Below are 13,636 nucleotides of genomic sequence, written 5' to 3' on the forward strand. Positions count from 1 at the left end.
GTCTTTGAAATTTATTGAAATTACTTTATGGCAAAGCACGTGGTCAGTTGTATAAATACTGGAGAGGAAATTATATTGTTCAATTTATTATTCATTTTTTATAGAATGAGAACAGTTGTTCGTTCAGTTTCCTTGATGTTGTTTTGCTGCATTTATTGAAGATACGACACCTCAGTTGTGAACAAAGTCAAATCATGTAAGAGCATTTGCTACCTGAAAAACCAGCCTGAAGTCTAGAGTCAAAAAGATCAGTTGTTGCTGGGGCAGGTGATGGTGACAGGAATTGGCTGCAAATAGGCAGGAGTTGTCTTTCTGGGATGATAGAAAAACCGCAAAACCAAACCCATTGCCTTCGAGTCGATTCTGACTCAGAGACCCTTTAGGAGAGAGTAGAACTGCCCCACAGGGTTTCCAAAGAGCAGCTGATGGATTCGAACTGTTAACCTTTTAGCTAGTAGTTGAGCTGTTTGTATTGCTGTGCCACCAGGGCTCCATGGGATGATAGGAATGTTCTAAAATTGGATTGTAGTGATGGCTGCACGACTCTGTAAGTTTACCAAAAATCACTGAATTCCAAATTAAAAACAAGTGAATTTTATGGTATATAAATTATACCTCAATAAAGCTGATAAATTTAAAGCAAATGGCCACAGAGATACTTTAGTAGGGACAAGAGCAGCCCCATGTCCTGCTGCAGGTCAGGGGCTCTCCCGGCTCCACCCTCTCTGATGCAGCCTGCAAGGCCCACTCTGGTTACCCGTGGCCCCAGTCAGCTACTACAGCCCAGGAAGACTGGCCTCCCCCTGCACTTAGCCCTGTGGGGCAATCACTTGGGCGGTTCTCCATCACAGGTCAGCACAGGCCCTGCTCTCTCCCTGAGGCAGGGGACTGAGTGCTGCTGAGCCTCCTGACCTGCCAGGGAGAGCCCAGGCCTATGCAGGGCAGAAGAGATTTATTTAGGCACTGGACACAGTATGGTTTTTCTTTCTTTCAGGGGTTTATTAAGGCATTGAGCAGTGTGATTTTTAGCCGTGTGAAATGAGTACAAGGAAATCTCTCTGGACTGGGGGATGTGCTTTTGAAGTTAATGGTGAGGATGATGAGCTGAAAGGGCATTTAAAGTAACACCTGCTTGCCAAGCCCACGCTGCTCCCGTTTTCTGCCTCATGTTCCTCAATCCTCTCTCGGCCCTCAACCTCAGGGGATCCTGGAGAGCACCTTGAGGATTTCACCCCGTTGGGTGCCCAACAAGTACATGACCTCCCTGCCTGGTGCCAAGTGGCAGGCAAGGACCCTGGATTGCACAGCTGCGGGAGTGTCCTGTGAACAGAGACCAGCGTGGTCTGGCCACAGTGCGCCCACGCTAACTGCAGAGGATGCAGGGCGCAGAGGGCATCGGGCAAGCGGAGGCAGATCTGAGAACCTCTGAGGCTTTGCAGGCCGTGGCCCAGGCTCAGGTGGGTTCCAGCCGGACAGAGAGGAAGCTGGGGTAGGGAGGACCTCTTCTGTGCCTCAGGGGCAGCTGCCTGCCTCCAGGGGCTCAGGAGACCCAGGCCCGGGGAATCCATCTAGGCAACTGGGTCTGCACCAGCCTTCTTTCCATTTACAACTCTTGCCTCTCTTGGGGAGATCTGGAGGGGTGCATCTCTAAGGAGAGAACAGAAAGGGGAAAGGAGAAGGAGGGAAGTAGGAAACGAGAGGTCAGTCCCCACTTCCGCAGCCTGGTCTGAGCCACTCTTGACGCAGAGCTCAGCCGGAAACCCCAGACTGCTCATGGTCACTAGATGTGCTGAACTGCCTTTCCACCTTCTTTTGGTCCTTGATCTTGAGCCCAATGTCCACCCTTTTCTCAAAGAAGTTCACCAGCACAGACTCTGTCAGGATGGAGGCCAGGATCTGCTCAAAGGAGATGCACCAGTCGGTGTCAACAGTGCCCTCACAGTGGACCGTGGCCGTGTGGCTGCTAACCTTCCCGCCCACCAGCACTGTGTCATCCGTGAGGTCTTCACACTGCAGTGAGCCTGTGCTGACCACTGAGTAGGAGGACATGGACATGTCGTCTTTGGTTTCATCGTCAGACAGAAGCTGGGAGGGCGAGCCCTGCCCCTCGCTGCTGCCCCCTTCACCCACCACCTGGCTCTCCTGCAGTGCCTTCCCAAGGTGGGTGTCTCCGCCAGCTTTGGCTTGGGGGTCCCCTGCAGCTGGTGGCTGAGGTTCCCAGGCGGCGTCCTGATGGGGCTCAGGCACTAGGGATTCCTCCTCCACGGTGGCTGTAGTGGCTCTGTCATGGTCCCCACTGCAGGCACTGTCCCTGGGCTTCCTGCCTACCCGGACTGAAAACTTTTTACCGACCTCACCGATGCGGAGGAGAAGGCTGGCCACGGTGGCAATGGCATGATACAAGTCCTGCTCCATGGGGTCTTCACTGAACATATTATAAAGTGTTTTGCACAGCTCAATAAACTGCTCCTATTTAGGAGAAAAACAAAAAGAGAACAGGGAAATGGTAAATAATGGGGCGGGCAGCACTCGTTTCAGCCAGAATGATGATGCCCGTCATTCTAACTAGCACTGTCTTGTTACTCATCTCCACAAACCTGTGCCTTATTATTCCCATTTCACAAGTTAGGAAACTGACGCTCAGAATGGCAAAGTGACTTGACCAATGTCACATCGCTCTTAAAAGGGTGAGGATGTGGGGAATCCAAAACTCATTCATTGTTGATGGGACTGTAAAATGGTATGGCTACTGGGTGGAAGTTTCTCAAAAAGCTAAACACAGAATTACCATAAATCAAATCAAAACCAAACCCACTGCTGTCCACTGAATTCTGACTCAGAGATGCTATAGGACAGGGCAGAAATGCACCGCAGTGTGTCCAAGGCTGTAACCTTCATGGAAGCAGACTGTCACATCTTTTTCCTGCAGAGTGGCTGGTGAGTTCGAACCGCTGACCTTTTGGTTAGCAGCTGAGAGCTTTAACCACTGCACCATCACATGACCCAGCAATTCCACTCCTAGTATATACCCAAGAGATGTGAAAGCAGGAATGTAAACAGAGACTTGGACACCAACGTTCACTGCAGCACTATTCACAAGAGCCCAAAGGTGGAAATAACCTAAGTGTCTATCAACAAATGAATGGATAAAGAAAACGTGATACTATTCAGCCATAAAGAAAAATGAAGCTTTGATACATGGTACCATATGGATGAGCCTTGAAAATATTATGCTGAATGAAATAAATGACACAAAAGGACAAATATTACATGATCTCACCTACATAATGTATCTAGAATAGGTGATGGTATAGAGGCCAAAGTTTATTAGTGGTTACCAGGGTGGATGGGAGGGGAAATAGAAAGTTATCGTGTAAGAGGCACTGAATTTCTACTAAAGATGATGGAAAAATTTGGAAATGGATAGCGGTGATGGTTGTACACCATGGTGAATGTAATGTCACTGAACTGTACGTGTGTAAATGGTTGAAGTGGCATAGTGGTTAAGTGCTATGGCTGCTAACCAAAGGGTCGGCAGTTTGAATCTGCCAGGCGCTCCTTGGAAACTCTTTGGGGCAGTTCTACTCTGTCCTATAGGGTTGCTATGAATTGGAATCGACTTGATGGCACTAGGTTTGGGTTTTTTGGTTTTTTTAAATGGTTGAAGGGCCAAATGTTTTGTTACACTATATACCTTACCACAATAAAAACAACAAAAAAGGACTTTCTTTTCCAGCTGCCTCTCTTTCTGCATGTAGGGATGAGGTGTGATTTGGGGCTTCTCCCTTTCTGTACGTCCATTCAGTCAGCAGAGAAAGATCTATTTCTGTTGTGACTTTCTAAATGCAGTTGCCACAAGGCTTTCTTCATTGTGTTTAGGAATTGCCTCGGGCTTTTTACATTTTTAATCAGAAGCACTTCAGCTTTGTCCTTCAAAGAGGCTCACTAGGGGCCATGAGCATAACCTGGGCTGGTGGGGTGAAATAGGGTGGAGAGGTCTGGGTTGGCACCGCAACGTCACACTTGGTATGGGGCCTCCCTTCACGGGGCACCTTATTCTTTAGGCCTGTGGGTGGAGGCATCCTCAGGCTGCAGGGTCTTCCTCAGACATAGCCAGAGCAGGGCCTAGCCCATGGCTGTGGTTAGATGTCTCGAGTCTGAATCCAGGGTCTCACTCCCTGGTGGTGACACCCTGGATAGACACCGAGGCCCCAGTCTGGGACCAGCAAATGGGCAGGAGCCCTCCCTGGTTGTGTGGGGTGGGGGCCTCATGTGCAGAAGCCTGGGCAGGGCCTAGGAAGTCTTGGAAACTAACCTTTCCCAGTGTCTCTCTAGTTCATGGATATGGATTAAATCTAAGTACATCATAACCATGGAAATACCACCTGTACCACACCTTGAAGCCTTAGACACTGTCTTTCTCAAATCACTGCTGACCGCCATCCTGCACTGAGGGCTCTGGGTGTCGGGAAGAGGGGTCCCACTCTACTGGAGGTTGCTGGAGTGTGGGGGTTCAAGTAGGGGGTGTCAGGTTCCAGTCTTGGTGGAACTCTCCAGAAATGTCTTCTGTGGGCTCTGATTGAGCCTACCTGGTTCATCTTGGGAAGATCTTTGATGGTCTCCTTCTGAGCCTCCTTCTCCTTGGCCCACATTTGGAGGTAGTGCCGATAGTCCTGAGGGCTGGTCCCCTTCTCCTCTGCATGGTGAGGAAAAAAGAGATTAACCTCTGTCTATAAAAGGAGATACAGGGGGCTAGGGGCTGGGGGCTGGCAGCAGGAGCAAAGTGGGCTTGGCTGTTCCCGGGCATGGAGTGACGTGGGCCCTATTATTAAACACCCTAGAGTTTGGGGATGGTGATGGGAAAAAACACACAGGATACCCATGGGGCTCCCCTAAGTTTTGCTGAAGTTGGTCTGACCTAAGCTGATGAAGACGGCCCAGACTTCCCTCCCCAGGGTGGTGAAAGAACCACTCAGAAGGTTGGTGGGGGCACAGCATGGGAGGGACGATGCAAGCCAAGCTAGAGGGTCCTGGCAGAAAGCAGGCAATGGTGGGGTGTACAAGCCACCACAGTGACGGCCCAGGACTGATGGAGAACTGCGCCTCTGTGGGCAGCTGCTGAGCTGGGCCAGTCACACCTCAGCATCGGAACCACCCCACAGGTGGACAGGGCCAGGCCGGAGGCCAGGTGTGCCATCTCCCCACAGGCCTGTACCTCCTCTTTTTTCTTGAACATCCTCGTTGCTAGCTCCCTCTTGCTCTTCTTGCGGGAGTGTTTCTGGACCACCAGAAAAATAAAAGAACAAAGAGAACATTCTTCTTATGTTATGATTCCTTGAGAGGTGTGGTGTGTGTTCCTCCTGCAGAGCCAGGCTCAGGTATGGGCCTTTCAGTGGGGCCCGTCCCCATCAGCACCAGCAGCAAGGGCCTGGCTGTTTCTTCTGTTGTTGTTGTTGAGAATATACACAGCAAAACATTTACCAATTCAAGTTTCTACATACATAATTCAGTGACATTGATTACATTCTTTGAATTATGCAGTCATTCTCACCCTCCTTTTCTGAGCCATTTCTCCCCACATTAACATAAACTCACTGCCCCCTAAAGTTCCAATCTAATCTTTCAAATTGCTGTTGTCAATTCGATCCCATATAGATTGTTCTTAAAAGAGCATAATGCTCAAGGCAGATGTTTGTTGCTAGTTAAGCTAGACTATTAATTTGGTTTTAAGAAGACTTCGGGGAATATTCTTGGTTAAGATTTAAAGATTAGCTCAGGGCAACAGTTTCATGGGTTCATCCATGGCTCCAGAAAGTCTGGAGTCCATCATTTCTTCATCTGATTACATTAAAAGAAGTCACTGAGCCCTCACTTCCTCTTCTTCAAAGGAAGACAAGTCTCACCACACTGTGATTTTTTTTTTCCTTCCTAGTGTGTGTCAGTCTGGAAGCTCCACTGAAACCTATCTACCATTGGTGACCCTCCTGGTATTTGAAATGTTGACCACTCTGTCTTTTAAATGAACGATGATGCACATCGTGGACAAAAAGTCCAAGAACCAATGATTTCTGTAGTTTCTGCTAAAAAGGGCAAAAATCAGAGAAGTCCTAATTACCAATTCGACCTGTAACTGCCAGACCAACCAAGAGCCATACTAGGTGGGGGGGGATGTCTGAGGACAGGGCTCTATGCCACTGTCCCCAGCCTCTCCCAGGAGGGCCAGGGACAAGCCTTAAGCATCCCCGACTTGCTCAGGTTCTGAGTACAATAGTAGAAGGGGCACCTGCTTTTTTGGTTTTGTATACTTGAAATCCAGGTCCTCAAACTGAATATTCAAATTCAAGTAAGCCTTTGGCACCATCCACAGGACTGCTGTGGATATCTTAACACATACTATTTTTATTTTCCCTCTGGGGCCAATTCCTCATGAAATTACAAGGTTCAGTTACGGCTTGTTTTGTAGGTGCGTTACACACCACCAGTTCAATCGTCAAAACCCCAGGGCCCAGAATGCCCCTTCTTCCCTGGTCAGATGCTCCCAACGGGCACAGGGTTGTGTCCTAAGAGGTATCCAGGGTATGTATTTTTCCTTTAACGAAAAGATGATGTGGAACGTTAAAAAGTTTTCCGAGGCAAGCACCTACCAACCATCCCCTCTCCAGCATCCCCATGTCTGGCTCCATCTGTTGTTTCACGTTGCTACAATCACAGTATTTTGAATTCTTTTTCTAAGAATGTGACATTAGAATAAGTTGTGCATGTGGCCCAGAGCTGATGCCCTAATGCCTGAGCCATGCTCCATCATCCTGTTCTTGTTCACTAACCACCCCCACCAGACACTGAGGACAGAGGGGCAGACCAGCTCTTGGTCCTTTTCAAGGTGAAGTCCCGAAGGGCTTTTTGACCACATGGCGGGTGGCAGGAGGCTAAGCCAGAGGCTCTGGGAAAGCCCAGTGCCAGGGAGCATATCTGGCTGCTCCTGGGGACTGACCTTGTGCCTCCCAAGGCAGGAAAAGATCCAGATCTGAGGCCAGAGAAGAGACTGGAGGAAACAGCAGAGAGGAGGGCACAGGGAAGGTAGGCCAAGGTCCAAGGAGGCAGAGACACAGAGAGACAAGAGTAAGAACACAGAGGGGCTGGCTGCCTCAGGGAGAGTGGGGGTGCCCCAGGAGAGTGGCTTCACGGAGTGGGGGCGCCCCTAGGAGAGGCGACCTCAGGAAGAGCCTAATGCCCCTGGAGATGCCTCAGGGAGGGTGGGGGCGCCCCCAGAGAGAGGCCTCACGGAGTGGAAGTACCCTGGTAGAGAGGCCCCAGGGAGAGTGGGGTGCTCCAGCATAGAGGCCTCAGGGAGAATGAGGTGCCCCAGGATAGAGGCCTCAGGTAGAGTGGGGTGCCCCAGGAGAGAGGCCTCAGGGAGTGGAGGTGCCCTGGTAGAGAGGCCTCAGGAAGAGTACAGCACCCCAGGAGAGAGGCCCTCAGGAAGAGGGGGCACCTTGGGAGACAGGCTGTCTCAGGGAGAGTAGGGCCCACAGAAAAGGCCTCAGGTAGAGTGCCCTGGGAGAGAGGCGGCCTCCTCTTGCCCTCAGGGCAGGGCCTAGGCCTGTAGCCCCTCCCCGGGCAAGGTCCACCTCCGTGGACCAGGAGGAGACTGGGGCAGCCTGTGGCGTGGGGTGGAAGAGCTGGCTCACCTTCTGAGGACCTGTCCTCTGTGAAATAGCAGGCGGCCTCCAGGGCTGATTCGGCCTCCTCTGGGCTCAGAGCTGTGCTCAGGGAGGAAGGAAAAGTGAGGGCGGGAAGATACAAGTGGACTCTAGACTCCAAGCATACACTTGAAGAGAGCATGACTTGCGAGTCCTGGACTAAGGCTTCGCCTGCCCCCACGGCCAGTCCCATGACTTAGGGCCCACTTATCACAACACTTGGCAACGAGCTCACGGCAAGGGCTGATCTTAGTTATGGGTTACTTTTTCACTTTTACATTGTGATTGAAGCAGCCGCTACGAAGGGTGGGCAGTGAAGTTGGTCTCCCTGATAGCGATCCTCTCAGACACCTTCTGCTCCTATAGACACACTCACAGACCTCGGCCATGCCCAACATTCTCCTGTCACATTACATACTGGCCAACCTCCCCCCGTATTAGCTGATAGTGGTTAGGGCACTACATGGGGGTGCCGACCCACACAGTTCTAGGAGGGGGCTTCTGCGTCCATGGAACAGAGCTAGACAGTGGGAGAGGCTTCATCACTGCCGCTCATGAAGGAGGGTGTGTGTGGGTGTGAGCCACAGTCACCTGAGCCAACATCCCCTAGCCCTGCAGGGTGGGGCAGGGCAGGCAGAGGCTGGGAAGCAGCCCTGTGCACCCTTACCCATAGGATCCAGCCTAGATACGGTTTGTCCAGCACTGGCCTCCTCCCTCGGCAGAGTCAGACTCAAGAGGCAGTGGAGACCAACCTTCCACCCTCTCCTGGAGGTCCCAGAGGCTACTGCTCCTGGCCTCATTAAAGGGGAAAAACCAGCCACTGGGGAGAACACAGCTCAAGAGCAGGGCTTTTTGCTTCGTTGCACAGGACAACCACCCGGGGACTGTTAGGGGTTACGCTGAAGTCCCAGCCCCTGTATCTGTGACTGTGACCTTGTTTGAGGACATAGGGTTTTTCTTTGTAGATGATATCAGTCAAGCTAACCAGGTCACACTAGAGTAGAAAAAAAGTAGGTCCTAATCCTATATAATTGGTGCCTTACATAAGAGGAATATACCCTGGTAGCACACTGCTTAAGTGTTTGGTTGCTAAACAAAAGGTTGACAGTTCAAACCCACCAGCTGCTCCACAGGAGAAAGATGTGGCAGTCTACTTCTGTAAATATTTCAGCCTTGGAAACCCTATGGGGCAGCTATACTCTGTCTTACAGGATCACTATGAGTCCGAATTGACTCAACAGCAATAGATTTGGTTTTACATAAGAGGAGGAGCCCTGGTGGTGCAATGGTTAAGAGCTTGGCTGCCAACTGAAAGGCTGGTGGTTGGAACCACTGTGCCACCAGGACTCTGTAGGACACTAAGACAGGAAGCTTTCAAAAACTACCTGTCTGGGCCCATCCCTGAACAATCAGGTCAGAATCTCGGGGGTGCAGGCCAGGCACCAGTATTCTGAACATCCCTCTAGCTGACCCCTAGGGCCCCAAAGTCACCATGCAAGGGATCTTAGGTGGCTGGGTGCTATGGAAATGGGATAACCCCTTCCTTGGAGAATTCTTGAGTGTCGCCTGCCTTTCCTGAGCCAGTGTGAGTCCCTGGCACAAAGCAGGACCCTGGTGAGTGTGGGATTCGGCCTTTCCTCTTTGAGTCTCCCTCCCCGTCCCTGGCTTGGACCTGACCACGGTAGCTGATCTGTGCCCCCAGGGCCAGTCTCTTGGTGTCCCTAGTAAGGCCAAGGTCTGCTTAGAGAAGCCAGAGAGAAGCGGGCCCCCTCATGCCCACTTGATGTGATCCCTTGGGTAACCCTGCAGCCCTGGGCAGTGCCCACAGGCTGACTGTCTGGAAATACACAGGAATCCTTAAGAAACTTAAGACAAACTCAAGAGGCCCAGGTTCTGAATGTGAATCCCCCACAAGTCCCTCATGGTGTTTTCAGCTGAGCTGCCAGTTCTCTGTCTGGGACCCTTGTTTGTGGGGAGGGTCTACCTTGACCTCCTTTCTGCCACCCAGTGATGCCCAGCACTGACAGGACTCTCCTCCACATCCCTCCCCAGGTCATGGCCCTGCTCTCAGAGTTCTGCCTCCTCCTCCCCTCCGCCGCAAACAGCCTCATCGGGACCAGTGGCCTCGATCACGCTCTGCAAGCCCACTGTGCTCTCTCAGGCCCGTCAGTCACACAGAAGCATGTGTGCCCTGGAACGCCAGCATCCCAAACTCTGGACAGGTGAGAAGCCCACACCCAGGAGTGGGTAGGGAGGCTCTCACCTGGGGGAAGGTGCAGCTTGTACAGCACTTTGAGCTTCTCTGTCAGGTCCCCGTGGTACATCCCACCTGTGGAGAAAGCCCAGAGGAGAGCCCATTGGCAAGGGCTCCAAGGCCTTGCTGCTGGCTGCACTCGGGGCACCTCCCACCTTGTAGCTGGGCCCCCTGGAGCCCTGTTTCCTGCTTCCCCATGAGCACTGCCAGAAAGCCCAGCCTTCCTCTGGGCATGCAGACCTGGGGTGAAGCAGCCCTGGGCTGAATTAGGAATGGGAGCTGAAAAGGAGGGGACCCACTGATGTCTGCGAGTCTCCAGCAGGTACCTCCTCAATGGAGGAGGGCTCAAGGCTGCCCTCTGCTGGCTGCAGTGGAGTGAATGGGCTGGGGAAGGCACTGGACAGCTCCCCCAAGAAGGTGAAGGTAGGGACTGTGCCCTGAAGTACGCACTCATGCCCGTCACGAACTCCTTGAAGTTGATGAGCGAGTCCTTGTTCTTGTCCAGGAGCCGGAACATGCGCCCTGCCAGCACGGGTGTGTGCAAGCCGCAGGCCCAGGGCGTCAGGTTGGCGAAGAGCTCCTGGAATTGGCCGGCGTCAATCCGGTACTGCTCCAGGCAGGGCAGGCTGGGATCCCTACGGATGGCGGTGGTACGGCTGCCTCCCCAGTACTGACTCGCCAGGTGCTTGGCCTGCAGGGGACACGGTCCGATGAGCAGCCTGGCCCCTTGCCCAGGCTGTTAGGACAGCTGAGTTGGCCAGATGGTGTGTCAAACCCCGCTCCGTCCAGCCCCAGGGGTGGCAAACTCCAGGCCAGACACTTGGCACCCACAGAACCTCTCTTGGAGGTGCCACTAACCCCACGTTTAACACGTTTACAGGTGCCGATAGAGCACTTGGCAGCTCATGCAGTGGGCCACAACCTAAGCACAGCGGGCCACGGCAGGCAAATGGCAGAGCTGGGGCTTGACTCTTCTGACCTAAGGCCATAGCACTGCAGCCACCTCACGGACTGAACTAGAGGTAGCTGGAGAAACAAAAGGGAAGTGGCAGAGAGAGAGGAAAGGCCGTGTAGCGTTTGCTGTTTGTGCCCCCTCTTCAACACCCTTTCTCCTTCTTCTGTTAACAGCACCTCAAATTTTCTGGGGGAGCTCTTCAGCCCCACTCTCAGACTGTGGGTTGAGAGGGGTACTGAATAGCCCCACTGCTGGTGACGGGTGGGGTGGCCACGTGACCTGGGTCTGCCTAGCTGAACATGCCCTCCTCTGGCCAGAGTATGTCTTAGGGAAGGGGACCCAACTTGAGTCAGTCCAACAACTGATCCTGGGTCTTTTGCTAAAATCACTTGGGAAAAAAAATTCTTTCCACTGGGGTTACCGAGAGAATGGGATGACCCTGGAGCTGCTGCCAACACCCTTCTACTCTGTAGGAAGGGCAGTCCAGGGAACACGTGAGGTGGGGACGACTGACAGAACATTTCAGCACCTGGATCCAGCCATGTCCGAGGCTGTCCAATCCTAGACTTCTCAGTTACTCTTCTGTGTAGGCTGGCTTGATTTGATTTTCTGTTCCTGAAGCAGCATCCTGACTAAACTCTAAGAATAACTAAACTCTACCATGAGAGGTTCACGGTCGTTACATCTGAACGTGCCTTTGTATCTACTCTCCTGGCAGGAGGCTGCTATGCTAAGGATGCATCAGGGGACCAGAATGGGGCACTAATACTAACTGCACCGGGGTGAAGGGGAGGTGATGTGTGCCTGCTCTTGGCTGTCACCTTAAACACCACGTACAGGTCCTCCAACTCTTCAATCGAGAAGCCAACGTCTCCAGGTATAGCTCGGACCTAAGAGGAAAGAGAAACAGGATATGCTGGTGGATTCTCAAGTTCCTGCTCCAGTACAAACGAGACACTGAGACAACCATCACCCTGTCGATAAGGACAGAGACACCAATCACCCTTTCGGTGTCTCTAGCTGGGCATACACATGAGGGTGGTCCAGTGGCTGGGGGGCATTCAGGAGCCTACCCCTTGTCACCCATTCATTCAGGTCACACTCCCCGAGCTCCTTCTTGGGGTGGGCACAGAGAAGCCTCAGTGTGGCCTGTGACACACTGGTAACTGGTCAGCCTTTCTCTCCTGGACATGGAGTGAGTAGTAGTTGTTTAGCTCCTGTTGCATGGATCCCTAGAAAGACTCTGGTACACGGTCTATGGAAGGTGTTCTAGAACTTCCCAGATAATTCTTTTTTACGTTAGTCACAGTTGGTTTCTGGTACTTGAGACCAAAGTGCTCTCACAGCTACTGACCTGAAAAGAAGGGTTGGGAATACTGAGACAAAGCAAGAAGTCCCTGGCTTGGTGGGGTGGGGTGGGGTGGGGATGGTGGGCAGAGAGACGGTGAACAGGTCACGGCAGCACAGGGTGGCAGGTGCTAGGCAGAGGGCATCCCCAGAGATGACCTGACTCCTTCCAGGGATGAGGAGAAGGCTTAGGGCGGAGACACAGCATGCTGGGCAGCAGAGGGTGGCAACCCCAGGGGAAGGGACGAAGACCAGGCTGGTAGGGAACAGCCTACAGGTAGTGGGGCATCAGAGGTGTTTTTCCACAGACTAAACCGTGAGCAAAAAAATGACTGGGACCTCTCCCACTGCCTCAAATCCACACCTACAACCCTGGATTCCAGTCACACACCACATCCTCAAATGTAGACCCAGGACACCCAGGCAGGCTCCCAGGCAGAGCTCTGCAGTCTACCCCGCTTGCAAAGGGGTCTGCAGATGTCAAGCTGCCCTCTCCCCAGGGCTTGCACCCTACCCTGACCCCTGCCCGCAGCCCTAGGAACGGAGCCTCATCCATACCACGCTTCGCTTGGCTGTGTCTTCCAAGGACTGGATCACTTTCAGCCTCTGTTTAAACCGCATCTGTTCAATGTCGTTAGCCCGCAGGCTGCTGAATTTCTGCAGGCCAGAGAGGACTCAGTAAGACAAGGCGTGACCACAGTGCCGAGCCACGGCCAGCCTTCTCACTGCCCCGTGGAGCCCATGTGCCCTGGAGCACCCTAGCCAACTGGACCCAGAAGTGCTGACCTCATATGACACTTTCAGTAGCTCAAAGATGTCCACCTCTGCAGGAGGGTCGTCACCGCTGGTCAGCAAGGCATGGAGGTGTGGGATAGGAGGAGAAACACTTTGCTTGTTGACCACATTATCCAGGTATCTGCAGTGGCACAGGACAAAAGGTAGCTATCAGTCTAGACAACCCATAGGCACACAGGTCTTGTCTGCATGTAGACTCCCACTGAATGAGCGTGCAAAGGACTGGGATTCCTCAAGGGAGGGGACTGGGATTCCTTGAGGGAGGGGGGAAATGGGCTGAGGATAGGAGAGAGGCGCGTGCCCTGGCAAGGCAGGATCTTCGCTGGAGGCCTGAGGAGAGAAGCCCCACCATGAGGCATGATCACCAACTCTGAAGAGTAAGGCCACCTTCTGGGCTGCATGGGCAGGAATCCCTTATAGGCCCAGACCCTACCACACCAGGATAAAGTCTTGTCCCATCTGGAAGGGCAGAGGCTGACCTGGGGTCAGACACAGGGCACTGGGCAGAGCCGCTGGCTGCTGCAGGGCTGCAAATCAAGCCACAAGGGTCCCCTGGGGCCTGGGGGAGCCTTCTCCTTCTTGCCC

At 52.7% G+C, this 13,636-nt stretch overlaps 1 protein-coding gene across 4 annotated transcripts in view; it reads right to left on the bottom strand.

Moving 5' to 3' along the window:
- Positions 1 to 978: 978 nt before the first annotated feature.
- TBC1D9B (TBC1 domain family member 9B) overlaps positions 979 to 13,636 on the bottom strand; it is a 42,758-nt gene continuing 30,100 nt past the window's right edge. For 2 of the 4 annotated variants that reach the window (XM_049874550.1, XM_049874552.1), the window contains exons 13-21: positions 13,043 to 13,172; positions 12,815 to 12,913; positions 11,731 to 11,799; positions 10,405 to 10,645; positions 9,964 to 10,029; positions 7,689 to 7,760; positions 5,216 to 5,278; positions 4,590 to 4,696; positions 1,555 to 2,469 (exon numbers count right to left, since the gene is read on the bottom strand). In XM_049874550.1, the coding sequence (XP_049730507.1) occupies positions 1,750 to 2,469; positions 4,590 to 4,696; positions 5,216 to 5,278; positions 7,689 to 7,760; positions 9,964 to 10,029; positions 10,405 to 10,645; positions 11,731 to 11,799; positions 12,815 to 12,913; positions 13,043 to 13,172 (1,567 nt within the window). In that variant the 3' untranslated portion in view covers positions 1,555 to 1,749. Of the gene's footprint in view, positions 2,470 to 4,589; positions 4,697 to 5,215; positions 5,279 to 7,688; positions 7,761 to 9,963; positions 10,030 to 10,404; positions 10,646 to 11,730; positions 11,800 to 12,814; positions 12,914 to 13,042; positions 13,173 to 13,636 lie in introns of all 4 variants that reach the window. The other 2 variants (XM_049874554.1, XM_049874553.1) reach the window with 2 other exon arrangements.

The sequence above is a fragment of the Elephas maximus genome, chromosome 2, assembly GCF_024166365.1.
Source record: "Elephas maximus indicus isolate mEleMax1 chromosome 2, mEleMax1 primary haplotype, whole genome shotgun sequence".
In the NCBI taxonomy this organism is placed as follows: Eukaryota; Metazoa; Chordata; class Mammalia; order Proboscidea; family Elephantidae; genus Elephas; species Elephas maximus.